The sequence below is a fragment of the Mercurialis annua genome, linkage group LG6 (assembly GCF_937616625.2).
Source record: "Mercurialis annua linkage group LG6, ddMerAnnu1.2, whole genome shotgun sequence".
NCBI classification, from domain to species: domain Eukaryota; kingdom Viridiplantae; phylum Streptophyta; class Magnoliopsida; order Malpighiales; family Euphorbiaceae; genus Mercurialis; species Mercurialis annua.
Window position 1 is genome coordinate 15,555,338 of NC_065575.1, and position 16,158 is coordinate 15,571,495.

The 16,158-nt window shown below is 39.0% G+C and overlaps 2 protein-coding genes across 2 annotated transcripts; both read right to left on the reverse strand.

Moving 5' to 3' along the window:
- Positions 1–2,681: 2,681 nt before the first annotated feature.
- On the reverse strand, positions 2,682–3,516 carry LOC126687653 (uncharacterized). Its single transcript, XM_050382209.2, has 3 exons — positions 3,296–3,516; positions 3,078–3,210; positions 2,682–2,993 (listed from the first exon to the last, which is right to left on the reverse strand). The coding sequence occupies exons 1-3, from the start codon at positions 3,502–3,504 to the stop codon at positions 2,682–2,684; spliced, it is 654 nt and encodes a 217-aa protein (XP_050238166.2). The 5' UTR covers positions 3,505–3,516.
- A 216-nt stretch (positions 3,517–3,732) lies between these two features.
- Positions 3,733–6,398, reverse strand: LOC126687654 (uncharacterized). Its single transcript, XM_050382210.2, has 6 exons — positions 6,052–6,398; positions 5,684–5,970; positions 5,085–5,539; positions 4,616–4,932; positions 4,440–4,539; positions 3,733–4,365 (listed from the first exon to the last, which is right to left on the reverse strand). The coding sequence occupies exons 1-6, from the start codon at positions 6,396–6,398 to the stop codon at positions 3,733–3,735; spliced, it is 2,139 nt and encodes a 712-aa protein (XP_050238167.1).
- Positions 6,399–16,158: the final 9,760 nt, after the last annotated feature.

Sequence of the window (16,158 nt, forward strand, 5' to 3'; positions counted from 1 at the left end):
ACATGACGTGAATTAAGAAAATTTCCTTAAAGTTAAAATAAGACCGCTTAGGCGGAATATATATATTGAATATTCATATTCCAAGTTATTTGGATTAATTAAAGAAAATAAAAATATTTGGAAAATATTTTTATTTAAATGGATTTAAGGATGGTTTATGGAATTTTTGATAAATAATAAAATATTCGGACAAGGCCATAATTAAATATTATGGATTTTTTAAAAAGAGTTCCGAATTATTTTAAAGTTGATTTTAAATGGAATTCAAATCGACAATGCTTCATTAATTGTTATAAATTAACAAATAAAAAGGATAAGGGCATACGGATATGAGATTGGATTGAACCCATGAAAGTTAAAAGCCCAACTCAAACGCATAGGGTTAAGATGACACAATTGGAAGTTCAAGAGCCCAATTGTATCATTAAAAGAGTTGGAGGATGGAAATGGAATTTTAGCCTTATCAATTACTTAACAAAAATCAAAAGCGATATTTCCTTCATTCTTCTCCTATCATTCACGCACAAAGAGAGAAAATGTGGAAGAGGATGATCAATCTTCAAGTTATAAGGAATCAAGAAAAATCCATTAGCTAAACATCAATTAATCATCAACCATCTCTTAGAAGCAAGAAATTGAAAGTAAGAGTCCTAAACCCTAAGCTAGAAATTGGATTGTTTGAGTTAGGGTTTTATGAATTTCTAAAATTAAGTTGAATTGATAATTAATTGTTGGTCAATGGGTGTTTAATTGGAGTTTTTAATGGATTTGAAAGGGTTTGCAACTCAATTGCAAGAGTTTTAAATGACTTTAAAAATCTGAAAATTTTGAACATCAATGGAGTTTGAGGTTTTTCAAGTGAATGATGGCTTGGAGGATGAGGAGGAAGCCCGGTGGCCGGATAAGGAGACCAGTTAGGCCACGGTAAGCCTGACTAGTCTGCTCGTTGAGAAGACATGGTCTGCTCTTTAAAGAGCAGACCTGTTGTTTTGCAATGGCGAGGTAGACCAGCTGGTCGTTTTGCGGCTGATGGGGTTCGCCGGAGTTTGTCCAATTCCGATGAATTCTTGACGTATTTGATGATTTTGGTATTTTTGACAATTTTGTGAAATCGAGTAGATTGCTTTGTAAAAGCTGAAATTTAAAGTTAAACACTACTAAAAAACAGTGGTTTAGCGACGGAATATTCCGTCGCTAAACCCTTTCATTCCGTCGCTAATGGTGATTAGCGACGGAATGGAGACGGATTAAGTCCGTCGCCACAATGTTGGTCGCTAAACGAGTAGCGACCAACATTTTCAATCCGTGGCAAAGTTAGCGACGGAATTTCCGTCGCCAAATTTGCCAATCCGTCGCCAATTAGTCTCATTTGGAGACGAATTCTGAGACTAATTGGCGACGGATATAGATATATTAGCGACGGGATTATCCGTCGCTAAATGTGACCGGTTAGCGACGGAAATATCCGTCGCTAACCGGTCACATTTCGTCTCACTGTGTTCATTATAGCGACTGATATTTCCGTCGCTAAACCTGACAATTCCGTCGCCAATTTTGTATAATTTTGGCAAATTTCTGCCGTTTTCTGTTGTTTTTTTGTTTCACTGATGTTTAAAACCTGCTAAATACAATAATTAAATTTTATTTTAGATTACACCTATTTGAAACTGAATAAAAGTATATATATATAAAATAAAATATCAAAGTATACATAAAACGTTGTCTGAAAAAAAACATCGTACATAATATATTTTAGAAAACAAAATAAACAGGAAACTACAAATCTGTAGTGTCGCCACCGTCTGGCGGAGGAGGGGGAAACTGTGGCTGATACTCTGGTGGGAGATTCGGCATCATCCGTGCAATCTCATCACGTATCATCTGTGCCATGCTGGCCTGCTGCGCCGCCAACCGCTGCTCAACCTGCCGCAGGCCCTCCTGGATGCCGACCTGCACACGGCGCTCGACCTCCTCATCCGCCTGCTGTGATGTCCGTGAAGAGCTGCCTCTCTGCAGTCTGATACTCGGACCTTCATATCTGCTGGTAGCCGAACCCAGGCCGTACACCCGATGCTTCTTGTTGACGCCCTCGATATCCATAAATATCTGCGTCTCATCCACAGGACTCGAGGTGCTCCCCTCTCCGGTCGGCGACTGTGTCGCAGCAGCAAGCCTCTCAGCGATGGCGTCCTACGTACAAAACAATTACAAAACATATCAGTTTAGTTTTATAACAAATAAAAAAACATAACACTTTATAAATAATTCTAATTATTCAGGAAATTTCGGCAGCATTTCCTCTGTAATATGAACATCACCCATTTTTCAGGGAAGTCCTGCAAGCAAATTACAGCAAATTACAATATATAACTTAACCAACCAAATATATTAAGTTCTAATTACACAAAAGTTAAGCCTATACAGTTTAACACTTCATATATAATATATTCATCACTTAAGCCTATATACACAACTTATAGAATTTTAATGTGATAAGGACTTACAGTCATATCCTGAGCCCTCTTGTCGACTGGTTTCTTCTCAGCCTTCATTTTATGAAGGCGACTGTACAGCTCTGTCGTAGTCGGCTTCCGGCCGAGCTCCTTAGCCTATCAGAAAAATACAGATTTATTAAGTATTAAAATAAAACAAATACGTTATTTAAGTAATTTAATTACTGATTAGAAACAAACCATCACATCCATATGCTTGATAGCAGAGCGAGATCCCCCGGTATGGCGGACAGGACCAGAACCGGGGCCCGCAGGCTCACTCATCCGGTTTGCCCGGGCTGTCTCTGACTTCTTTTTCTCCTTCTCTGTGTCCCAAAATGCATTCCAGGCTTCCCAGATCTCCTGATTCACAGATGTATGCTTCTTTTGCATTTTCCTCATCTTGTGGATGTTGTCTTTGTACCGGGTGGCTGCATGGGTCATGAAGACCCGTCTGATTACCTCCTCGCTGTACGCAGAGTCATCCCACCAGAACTTCTTCTGCAAACAGTAATAACATGAGCTTTGAGTTAGAATTTTCACAAATACCAAAACTTAAATATATTAAACTTAAAATTTAATTACCTGAAATTCCTGAAAATAGAACTCCCTCTTGTCCGCTGTCAGAAAGCGCCATGCTGATCCAGTCTCGAACCAGCACTGCCTGAAAATATCCCGGATAGCCCGAGAAACAGGCCCAGAGTCCAGCAACATTGTCCTGTGATTTAATAAGCATAATTTACTTTACATACATATTAATTCCATACTAAAAATCAAAAAAATTAAAAAAACTTTAATCATACCTGCTAGGGTCCGGACGAACCATCGCCCTACCCTGGTTGTCCAAAATGGCCGGGGGCTCGCCTGCCTCACGCTCCTGCAAAGGCTGAACAGGTCCTCCAGCCTCCTCACGATGCTGCTCCTCAACGGGCTCGGTAGGGTCCCCCCGTCCTCGGCCTGATCCTCGGCCTGATCCTCGGCCTGAGCCTCCGCCTGAGCCTCGACCCCTCATACCTGCACTAATTGTCAAGTTAATTGTTCCAAAACTAAACAACACATTATAAAACTACATACGTGAAACATATAACTAAGAAATATGAATTCAATTTAAAATAGTACACTTGAATAAATAATTATAAAACATAATTATAATTAAGAAACATGCTAATACATAAAATACTCTAAGCTACTAAAGTTCTTCAATTTCATCTTCATCTGATGAGGATGCGATAAAGTCAGATTATGTTTCATCAGGAGGCACGAACAACGCATCTTCTTCAGCTTCTCCGTTGTCATCAGCTAAATATGTCGAATTGTCGTCCGTTGCAACAATGAGAGGATTTTCTTCTATCACGTCTTGAAAAGCCGGGATAATCCCCTCGGGCATGTCAAGTTCAGATCTTGCCTTTGTCCTGCAAACTGCCCACCAATTTAATTTATCCCTTCTTTTACTAGGATATGGCAGGTAATGAACCTGGTCGGCCTGTTCGGCTAAGATGAATGGTTCATACTTATTGTATCTCCTTCTGTTATTAATATCCACCATGTTGTATTTTTTGTTACTAATTGTGCCAGAATTTCGTGCTGGGTCGAACCACTCGCATTTAAATAAGACAGTCGTCTTCATTGGAAGAGCCGGATACTCCAGCTCAATTATGTCTGTCAGAACTCCATAAAAGTCATTTTCGCTGTCGACATATTGAGTTCCCTTCACGCAGACTCCACTATTCATAGTAAGCTGTTCCTCCCCATAAGCTTGAGTCTGAAACTTAAATCCGTTTACACGGTACCCCTTAAATGTTCTTACTGATCTAAGAGGTCCTTTAGCGAGACTAAGAATAAAGGGATTAGTACAAACAGTTGGATCTTGCACCTGTAGCGTAAAAGTGTATTATAAATCAGAACTTTTTATTGAAAGAATCGAAAAGTATTTTGTAAAATACTTACGTATTGTTGAAACCAGTAGGCAAATTGACTCTCGAACTTCGCTTCAATTTGAGAGATGGTGATTTCAGGGTTTTCTCTGCGCAACTCGCCTTCGAAAACCCTTAGTTAAGAAGAAAACAATTATTACAAGCTGAATAATTATTGGATATGACATTGACAACTGTATTAAAGCTTACTCTCTGTAATTTTCAATTTCTGAACAATTCAACAGAACATATGTCCGAGCAGCAACAATCTCAGAATCTTCAAAATATCTCTTGCGGCAAGCACCCACTGATTGCCCGTGCGGCTTGAAAATAGATAGTCTGTCGACATCGTCATCGACTTCAATGTCATAAACTTCATTCCTTTGCGGCCGCTCAGGTATCATTGGGTCACCTTCTGAAAAGTAATAAGCTGCAAATTTTGCGGTTTCTTCATTCAAGTATCCGCTACTGATGCTTCCTTCCACCCTCCCTTTATTGCTGACTTTTTTTTCAGCTTTCTCAAATATCTGATTCCACATTCCTCAGTTAGTGAACATGACATGTCAATATATATACTGCTACACAGAATTGAGAAAATTCAATTACTTTACCTTTCAAATGGATACATCCAGCGATACTGAACCGGACCTGCCATCATAGCTTCGTACGGCAGATGTACAAGTAGATGTTCCATGGAGTCAAAAAAGCTGGGCGGAAAAATACGTTCCAGCTTGCACAGTATCTTTGGGATTTCCAGCCTCATACGATCTAGATCTATCTCTGTTAGAGACGTGGAGGTTAACTCACGAAAGAAGATACTCAGCTCTGTTAAAGGCTCCCAGACTTCCTTCGGTAATAGCTCACGGAGAGCGATTGGCAGAAGTCTTTGCATAAAAATGTGGCAGTCGTGACTTTTCATTCCATGCATTTTCAGACCGATTGTATCGACACATCTGGACAAGTTGGACGCGTAGCCATCTGGAAACCTTATTAACTTAATCCACTCAAGTAAAGCTTTTTTCCCGTCCCTGTTCAAAGCATACATCGCCTTAGGAAATCTCCCAGTAACCGGATCTTTAGCTAACTCAGGCCGATCACATATGTCATTCAACTCTTCTCTAGATTTTGCATGGTCTTTCGTTTTCCCGGGAACATTTAGTACCGTATTGAAAATGTTGTCGAATACGTTTTTCTCAATGTGCATGACATCGAGATTGTGACGAATGAGATTTGTTTTCCAATACGGCAAATCCCAGAAAATACTTTTTTTATTCCAACCATAATTTTCCGACTTCGTAGCATTATTTTTCTCAGCCCCAATTTCATATGCCTTCATAAACCCCAGACTGTCCACCTCTGCCAACAATTCTTCTCCGGTTTTCGGGTGTCCGAATTCTTTGTTTACGGTTTTCCCTTTACGGAATTGAGTTGTGTTACGACGGTACGGGTGACCACGAGGCAAGAACTTTCTGTGGCAGTCAAACCACGACTGTTTTCTACTCCCTTTAAGCGTGAACGCATCTGTATTTTCCATGCAGTGAGGGCAAGCCAGTCTCCCAGATGTGCTCCAACCAGCCAACATTGAATAAGCGGGAAAATCATTAATTGTCCACATCAGTGCCGCTTTCATTTGAAAATTTTGTCGCCTATGAACGTCGAATGTCTGGACTCCAAATTCCCAAAGTTGGTTTAGCTCAGCTATCAACGGCTGCAGGAAAATATCCATTTGATGTTTAGGATTTTGAGGCCCAGGGACAATAACAGTTAAAAACTTGAACTCATCTTTCATACACATTCCTGGAGGGAGATTGTAAGGTGTCAAAATTACTGGCCATGATGAATAATTCTGCCCGAAGGCCCCAAATGGTTGAAACCCATCAGTACACAGGCCTAGTCTGATATTTCGAATTTCTTTCGCAAACTCTGTATGCAATTCACTAAAATGTTTCCACGCCGGGGAATCTGACGGGTGACACATCTTTCCATCAACCATTTCGTGTTCAGCGTGCCACGTCATATGCTTGGCAGTGGCTTTAGAAGCGTACAACCTCTGCAATCTCGGAGTTATAGGAAAATAAAACATTTTCCTATATGGGACGTTAACTCGTCTTTTCGCAGAATTTCCTTTAGGGGCCGGTTTCCACCGTTCGTGATCGCAAATTTTGCATCGCGTTAAATCCGCGTCTGACCCCCAATAAATCATACAGTTGCGTAAACAGCAATCGATAACTTCAACCGGCAACCCAAGACCTCTAACCATCTTCTTTATTTCGGTAAAGTTCTTCGGCATCTTGTTGTCCTCTGGAAGCAGCTCTTGTATAAATTCGGTCACATCATCTACTAAAGCCACTGACCCACTATGTCGACATTTGATGTCCAACATTTTAACAGCCGCAGACAAAGGAGAGTGTTTGCTACTACCGGGGTATACAGGTTCTTCAGCTGCACGCATCATATTATAAAAATGTTTAGCTTCATTATTCGGTTCCTCCTCCGTGAACACTACTTCTGGACCAGCAGCATCGATAACCATTCTCTGAACGGAGCTGAAATCGTCTTCCTCCTCATTTTCCATGTCAACGTCATACTCCGGCATCTGTGCAACGGGACGAGGATCTAAAACATTTCCCTCCCCATGAAAAACCCAGACTTTGTAATCTGCCACAAACCCTTTCTGCAGAATGTGCAGCTTCACTGTTTCGACGTCTCGATAACTCGTATTTTTACATCTTGCCCTAGGACATGGGCATTTAATCTCGGGCCCACTCATACACGCGGGATGACGTAAAGCAAAATTAACAAATTCCTGCACGCGCTCGTCAAAGCCTGGGTATAGCAACCCGCCCTGCAGCCGCTTATACATCCAACTTTGGTCTGTATCCATTACTGTAGCACGGATAATTAGGAGGGGTTCTCGCTCGGAAATAGCAAAGTCAATGTAATTGACTGCATTAAAGGTATTGTAATACCCCAAAATAATTAATTAGCTAATTGGACCACGTGTCCAGTTTTGAGTCGCGGAAGTGGCGATATTGGAAAGTTTTCCGATAAATAAGTTTCAAGTAGGTCGGTTTTGAGAAATTAACTATGAGAAAATTAAGGTTATATTTCAATTCTAAAGTTAGAGTTGGAATTAATAGGGAAAATGTCAAGAAAAGTCTAAAATGAAGTACAGGGACCAAAGTGGTAATTTAGCCACTTTGTGTCGAAAATAGAAATATTGGAATTTGACGGGAAAGTACTAATATCGAGATTTGTATTATTTATCGGATATAAATAATACGTATAAGTCGTAATAAAAGAGTTTATTGATTTAGCTATGGACTAAATCGTAGGAAAGAAAAGTTTGAAAGATAAATTGTAACAAGGAAAGAAAGAAAGGACCAAAACGGACTTTTAGCCATCTAATATAAGGATTATCATTTGAATGAAGGAAGGCATCAGAGAGTGAGGATCCAGAAGCTTCATTTTATACCGATCAACTTCGTTTCTTTACGGTTTCTTCGTTCGACGTCCGATCCAAGCGATTTTCGCATCGATCTCTTCGTAATCGAAAGCTCTACTCGTTCTAAGCTTCATATCAAGGTAAATTTCAAGAAATTTGGTTGAAAATTTAGATATAGCGGGCTGTTTTGATTGGGATTGAGTTTAGGTTAAAATTTTGACGTTTTTGAGGTTATTATAGCGTTTCTGCAGAAACCGGGATATGGGTATTGAGCGTGGGTATGTTTAGCACGTCGGGATTGTGGCGAAACCCCGGAAAATCTGATTTCCGGGGCTGTGCACGTGGTACACGACCGTGTACTGATGTACACGAACGTGCACCTAGCGAGGTACACGATCGTGTACTGAAGTACACGAACGTGTACTTCTCATGGTACACGAACGTGTACAATGAGTACACGAACGTGTACCCCTGAGGTGCACGAACGTGTACTCAGTTGCACGATCGTGCACCCGTCAAAATGCACAATGTGCACCCCAACTCGCCCCCACGCGTATACAACTGTAATTGACCTAGGCATTCGACGTTTTGAGTAATTTGACTCTAAAGGACGGATTTCGGACCTTGAGGATCATAAATCTCGAGATTAGCTCGACGTTTTAAATGAAATATAATAATGGAAAACGTCAAGGACGTTAAGCGATTCTCAATTATGAGAAATAGTGTTCACTAAGTCGTCTATACGACTAGAGATATCGAATACGTAAACAAGTATAAAATGAAACTAAATCATAAAACTTAAAAGTATTATACGTATAAGAATGCGAGAATCACGTCTAACTATTAACGATTTATCACACGTGTCAGCGAGTAGTGGAGTCAGTAGAGGCGGACTAGCGAGAGCATACTATCAGATCGATCATATCATTTCTTGGATTGCGGTCACGGTGAGTTGTACTTTTACTTCCATGTATTATATATATGAAAATTATTTTATGAAATTTTATATATTGTTTTCACGCATCGCATTATATACAATTAATTGAATGTTATATGTTTATTTAATTTCTATATGTGAGAACTAGTGTGCGATCCGAAGAAACTAGCTACCTATTGGGTGTCAATAGGCTGTGTGATCACCAGTATCGAGTCAGTCTAGTATGTTTGCATTGAGAAACGACTTGACATAGCTGGGAGCTAATGATGAATATGAAATTTACGATTGAGTTATGATTTAGATACGCAGAGTGAACTCGGCTACGGTGTAGCCTGGAAGTCCCCGTATCTAGTGGCTGGGCCACCAGCGAGTTGGACTCGCAATTGATATTTACGATCGGGTTGAATGATATATGATTATTCGAGAGATGTGTCGCATGCTAGGATATTAGTTTCGTACGGATCAAACACATGTTTATATGTTTTATATTAATATTTTCTTGAGATGCGATGCTATGTTTTTATATTAATACTGTTAGTAAATGTCAACTCACTCAGTATTTCCCCAAATACTGACCCCTCACCTTTGATGTCTTTCAGGTGCTTAGCTTGTGGACTTAGTTAGAGGCCAATTTTGAAGTCCAGAAGTCAGCTGTATATGTTAGTTTCTGACTTCTGTGAGTGCTGCAGTAGTGGTCCTGTGTCAACAGAATAGTAGCCTAGTCAGCAGTTTATTTTGATTGTATATATCAACTGCTGTATTTGTCTATATGCTTTTTGATAGGCTACGTACGTTGTATGTGATCCACGGCCCCAGATGCCAGTGGGATGTTTGAAACACTAACTGATGTATATAGTACCGCGAGGCCAGTTCGTACAGGGTACGGTAACTAGAGCCCGCGAGGTTTTGAAACAGTTAGTGTACATATTCGGTTATATGTTATATATATGTATATATTTGCTTCCGTTGTTTGTTGTTATTTGTTTATATTATATTTGCGAAAAATAAATTGTGATTTTAGGCTTGCTACGGGTTCCGGAGCTACCACTCCCGTTCCCTAGCGCCGGTTGCGGCTCAATAAATTTTGGGTCGTGACAATGTTGGTATCAGAGCAGTTTGGTCCAGTTACCACTGCAAGGTTGTTTCAATGTTTGTTTGAGAGCAGTTTGGTCCAGTTACCACTGCTAGAGTTGTTTGATTGCTTGTTTGACTGGGAGCAATTGTCAGTAAGTATACCTAGGAACTACTGCAGCAAGAGTCAGACCGTGATTGTCTGTAATGGTGTTATGTGTGCATTAGTAGTATGTGGCATTACGCGCGCGGACCAGGACTATTAAGTTAGTAAGTGAATAGTATATGTTCATACGGACGACTAGGGTAACTAAGTATTTGTTACTTACGCCAAGAAATAGAAATTGGCTATATATTTACAAATTTCGAACGATTGAGGTAAGTAAGTATTTATTTCTTGCAATGAGGTTATTAAATGGATAATTATTACAAATTACGTGCGACTGGATTAAATGCTAATTGTTTACAGCATTTATAAGCTGACTTTGGAATTGCGTGTGAAATGGGCTCAGATGGTCGCTTACGTTCGAAATTGTTTCTTTTCAGCATGTCTGGGCAAAACGGAGCTCAGTCGCATGCTGATGAAGAACGGGAGGAAGCGCCTCCTATATTTCAAAACGGGTTTCATAATGAAGTGGGCGAACCATCTGGGGTCCATCAGAATGGATTCCACGCAAATCATGGAGCATCGCCAGAAATATATCAAAATGGTTTTATGTCTGTGTCAGAGATAGGTAGTTCTTCTGGAAACAGAGTTAGAGAACATTCGCCGGAGATTGAATACGGCGAAGAAGAGGAAGAGGAACCGGAGGAAGATCCGGAAGAAGATCCTGAGGAAGACCCCGAGGAGGATCCTGAGGAGGATCCAGAAGAAGAATTAGAAGAAGAAGCAGAAGAGGAAAATCCTCAGGAAGAAGAGTATGAAGAAGAAGAGTTAGATGAGTTAGACGTTGAGGAATACAGGGGTGACTATTTCTGGTCAAGTGTGCGGAGATACCGCAATTTGAGGGAAGATGCGGACATAGCTAATGGTCAGGCGCAGATAGCCCTAAATCAGGTTAGGAGGCAAATGCGTTCTTTTTCTAGAGGGATGTTAACTGTAGGAGCGTACTCTACTGATTTTCTGCGGATGGCAGAGGGAGTCCCTAATCTGAACGAAAGCAATAGAACCATTAATCGTAGATATGTCAGGGGTTTAGGACCTCAGTTTGATGAGCTGTATGAGCACGTGGACGAACATTTCAGTACGCTTACTACAATGGCCCGTAGGATTGAAACAGAGCATGAATGGTCGGGTGATCCGATACGACCTTATTACTTTAGACGTGAGTACCACCCAGATTATGTCAGTACGTCCTCCAGAACTACAACCAACCCCTATTTTGTGCAAAGAGGTGGACGAAACTCAGGTAGAACAGTTAGGGGCCGTCATACAGGCATAGTTATTAGGGAACCTAACGTTCCGCATCAGGCACCCCCAGGTATTAGCAATTTATATGCTTTAAGTATTGTGTTTATGTGTTTGCATTATTGTGTTTATATAATTGCTGCATTGCATAGTGGAATGTCAGTAATAGGTTTTGCCTTTAGAATAATACCTCGGAAAGCGAGAACCTATAGGAAGCGTTGTAGTTAAACACGCGCCTAATAAAAGAACATATAAGCATAACACACAAAAACAATAATACAATAAACATCACAACACATAATTATCGCAAACGTAATTCCTATATTACGTTTTAGTATTTGAAGAAATAAATGGATTGCTTACAAGAAGTCGATGTGGAACATCGGCACTTGCGTTTGTATCTGACATAGAAGAGAATGTTGCAGAAGTGGATATGATGATTACAGCAATATAGAATTTTGAACTTAATTGAGTTATCGGAGATATGGAGAAAGAAGTGATGTGACAGACGAACAGTCTGTAAATGACAGCAATACAAAAATATGACAGCAGTACAAAAATTTAAAATATACTCAATAAGTATAAAGAAAGCCGTTAATAGTCGCAGAGCGTATAATCTGGAGTAAGACTCACGATTTTATGAAGATTTTAACAGTTTTTATGATTTTTCAAGGTACAATTGTGCTCAGGCATCGCATATGACATTGCATAACCACGATAGGAATGCATAAAAGAATGATTTTCAAAATTTTAGATCATGCATCATAATTTTGTAATGGAAAAAGAAACTGCGATTTTGAGCAACTCCTTAGTGATGAGAGATATCATCACTCTGAGCAACAATTGTACTAATGATTTCAAACGATTTATGAAAAGTGATTTAAAAGAGCTGGCCAGCCAAAGGATGTTTTGAAATCTTTTGTTTGATGAGTGAACTCAGATGTAAAACTCTGTGACGAAAAATAAAAGATTCCTAGTAAATAAGAATAAAATTTAAAAGCAAATCCCAATAACAGAATAAAGCCCTGTTAATGATAATTGCAATAATGTTAAGGGAGCTACAGTGAAATGTGAACGAGGAGTTATTGCCGGAGAGCGAACGCAGTCAAGATGCAATGCGCTGGCAATATTTAAGGATATAGTAAATATCCTTATGATAAAATAAAGGATGAAATGATGGAGAGTCATGTTAGACGAAAGAAACGTAACAAATACGCAAGGATGAATAGTATAAGGATTATTCCTATAGTGAAATAAGTAACGTAGCGAACGAGAAATATACTAGAGAAAGAGATTAAAAGTATGAAGGACAAAAGAGATGGTAATATGAATGATGAATATCAAGTGATATTTAAACGAGATATAACGTTATCAATATTAGAGTTTAAGGATACAGAAGTAGAAAGAGAAAGGATACACGATTTTACAAGATATGAAAGTTTAAATTAGATAGATCAAGAGAGATAGTAGTGCTATATGACTGATATTAAGTAAAGTAACTAATATCAGTATCAAGAATTATAAGTTGCGTTAACAGAAAGGAGAAAGGCACACGTATAAACGTACGTGTCAATAACTGTAAGGATGGTGGATAATATGAAGAAAAATGTAAAGGTAAAATGCAAATACCTCAAAATTTAGTAAGGTGATTAGAAAAGTGAAAGTTCTAGAAATACGTCGAAAGGGTTGTCAGAATAGAACAACAGCAATGGGACTACTATAAACGAAGGAAAGACGTAACGAATATAACAAGTAAAAGACAAGACAAGAGTCAATACTAGTACAAAGAGATCTAGATATTCAAAAACAATTGGAATCAAAGTATAAGTGCTAAGGAAGCATATAATGTGTAAGACGACGGTGAGTTGAAATTATTCCTTGACTTTGGGAATTGTAAAGTAAATGGAGTACAAATACTAGAAACAATCGTAAAACCCTTCAAAGAAAGACGATAGGTAGAATAAGAAAGAAGTTAAATGAGGGTTAGCTAACGAGAAGGATTCTCGAAACAACTAAATGTTAAAGGAACACATGAAATTCTTATGAAGTTATCATAAAAAAAAGAAGTATGACGTAAAAGAAAGACATTCTTGACTGACAAGTCAATTTATGACTCGAGGGGATTTTTAAGGACTAATTAGAGAAAGCTAAGAAGATAAAAATACGGATAGTATCGGTCAACGAAGACGATCGTATAAGCTATACGGTTAAAGTCAACACAAAGAAAAGTACAGATGGCAATGGGGAATGTATGAAGAATCACGATCAATAGAACAACATAAAAATTCACAATAACTTAAGCAAAGCAAGGAAAGTTAAAGGAAGCAAAGGAAGTATCAATCTCAACTACGTTGAGAAATAATAAATATGATAGACAAGATACAAGTTGAGAAAAGATTGATTGATAAAGAACGAAGTGTCAGATACTAGTAGAAAGAGGTAAATACAACATTAAGGATATAGCCGGCACGTTGTCACTATTAACGTGTAAGAGAGACAAGTAGCGACCCGAGGACGACTGAGAATGAAACAGTAGACTTGAAGAATACCGAGTGAGGGTTAATCGACGCTAATAAGGACAAAAGAAAGATCACAACCAGTTGTACAAGACGTCAGGATTACGATATCGGCGATACGCCTCGAGCCACACTATTCTAGAAAGATGACCAATAAGACAAAGGTAACAGTAAGAAGATTTTCATTTATGCTCCAACAGGAGATTACTATGAGCAAGATAGATAATCGATTAATGATGAGTACGAAGTCACAGCTATACGTGGAGAGCTAAGAGCTGAGTAAGAGAAAGGGACATGACTGACGTATAGTAGTGAATAACAAGGAAGGTATAAGAATAATTGTAAGGTCCCAATAAGTTTTATGAAAATTCGAGGACGAATTTTTATAAGGGGGGAAGAATGTAATACCCCAAAATAATTAATTAGCTAATTGGACCACGTGTCCAGTTTTGAGTCGCGGAAGTGGCGATATTGGAAAGTTTTCCGATAAATAAGTTTCAAGTAGGTCGGTTTTGAGAAATTAACTATGAGAAAATTAAGGTTATATTTCAATTCTAAAGTTAGAGTTGGAATTAATAGGGAAAATGTCAAGAAAAGTCTAAAATGAAGTACAGGGACCAAAGTGGTAATTTAGCCACTTTGTGTCGAAAATAGAAATATTGGAATTTGACGGGAAAGTACTAATATCGAGATTTGTATTATTTATCGGATATAAATAATACGTATAAGTCGTAATAAAAGAGTTTATTGATTTAGCTATGGACTAAATCGTAGGAAAGAAAAGTTTGAAAGATAAATTGTAACAAGGAAAGAAAGAAAGGACCAAAACGGACTTTTAGCCATCTAATATAAGGATTATCATTTGAATGAAGGAAGGCATCAGAGAGTGAGGATCCAGAAGCTTCATTTTATACCGATCAACTTCGTTTCTTTACGGTTTCTTCGTTCGACGTCCGATCCAAGCGATTTTCGCATCGATCTCTTCGTAATCGAAAGCTCTACTCGTTCTAAGCTTCATATCAAGGTAAATTTCAAGAAATTTGGTTGAAAATTTAGATATAGCGGGCTGTTTTGATTGGGATTGAGTTTAGGTTAAAATTTTGACGTTTTTGAGGTTATTATAGCGTTTCTGCAGAAACCGGGATATGGGTATTGAGCGTGGGTATGTTTAGCACGTCGGGATTGTGGCGAAACCCCGGAAAATCTGATTTCCGGGGCTGTGCACGTGGTACACGACCGTGTACCACGGGTGCACGAACGTGTACTGATGTACACGAACGTGCACCTAGCGAGGTACACGATCGTGTACTGAAGTACACGAACGTGTACTTCTCATGGTACACGAACGTGTACAATGAGTACACGAACGTGTACCCCTGAGGTGCACGAACGTGTACTCAGTTGCACGATCGTGCACCCGTCAAAATGCACAATGTGCACCCCAACTCGCCCCCACGCGTATACAACTGTAATTGACCTAGGCATTCGACGTTTTGAGTAATTTGACTCTAAAGGACGGATTTCGGACCTTGAGGATCATAAATCTCGAGATTAGCTCGACGTTTTAAATGAAATATAATAATGGAAAACGTCAAGGACGTTAAGCGATTCTCAATTATGAGAAATAGTGTTCACTAAGTCGTCTATACGACTAGAGATATCGAATACGTAAACAAGTATAAAATGAAACTAAATCATAAAACTTAAAAGTATTATACGTATAAGAATGCGAGAATCACGTCTAACTATTAACGATTTATCACACGTGTCAGCGAGTAGTGGAGTCAGTAGAGGCGGACTAGCGAGAGCATACTATCAGATCGATCATATCATTTCTTGGATTGCGGTCACGGTGAGTTGTACTTTTACTTCCATGTATTATATATATGAAAATTATTTTATGAAATTTTATATATTGTTTTCACGCATCGCATTATATACAATTAATTGAATGTTATATGTTTATTTAATTTCTATATGTGAGAACTAGTGTGCGATCCGAAGAAACTAGCTACCTATTGGGTGTCAATAGGCTGTGTGATCACCAGTATCGAGTCAGTCTAGTATGTTTGCATTGAGAAACGACTTGACATAGCTGGGAGCTAATGATGAATATGAAATTTACGATTGAGTTATGATTTAGATACGCAGAGTGAACTCGGCTACGGTGTAGCCTGGAAGTCCCCGTATCTAGTGGCTGGGCCACCAGCGAGTTGGACTCGCAATTGATATTTACGATCGGGTTGAATGATATATGATTATTCGAGAGATGTGTCGCATGCTAGGATATTAGTTTCGTACGGATCAAACACATGTTTATATGTTTTATATTAATATTTTCTTGAGATGCGATGCTATGTTTTTATATTAATACTG

What these genes read in the sequence shown, in the direction of transcription:
- LOC126687654 (XM_050382210.2), bottom strand. Translation starts at nt 6,398, where the DNA reads ATGGTTGATGGAAAGATGTGTCACCCGTCAGATTCCCCGGCGTGGAAA. An exon ending in CAGACATTCGACGTTCATAG is followed by an intron (nt 5,971 to 6,051) that starts GCGACAAAATTT and finishes GGCTGGTTGGAG; the next exon opens with CACATCTGGGAGACTGGCTT. An exon ending in CCTACTGGTTTCAACAATAC is followed by an intron (nt 4,366 to 4,439) that starts GTAAGTATTTTA and finishes TTTACGCTACAG; the next exon opens with GTGCAAGATCCAACTGTTTG.
- LOC126687653 (XM_050382209.2), bottom strand. Translation starts at nt 3,504, where the DNA reads ATGAGGGGTCGAGGCTCAGGCGGAGGCTCAGGCCGAGGATCAGGCCGA. An exon ending in GTTCGTCCGGACCCTAGCAG is followed by an intron (nt 3,211 to 3,295) that starts GTATGATTAAAG and finishes ATTAAATCACAG; the next exon opens with GACAATGTTGCTGGACTCTG. An exon ending in TCTATTTTCAGGAATTTCAG is followed by an intron (nt 2,994 to 3,077) that starts GTAATTAAATTT and finishes TACTGTTTGCAG; the next exon opens with AAGAAGTTCTGGTGGGATGA.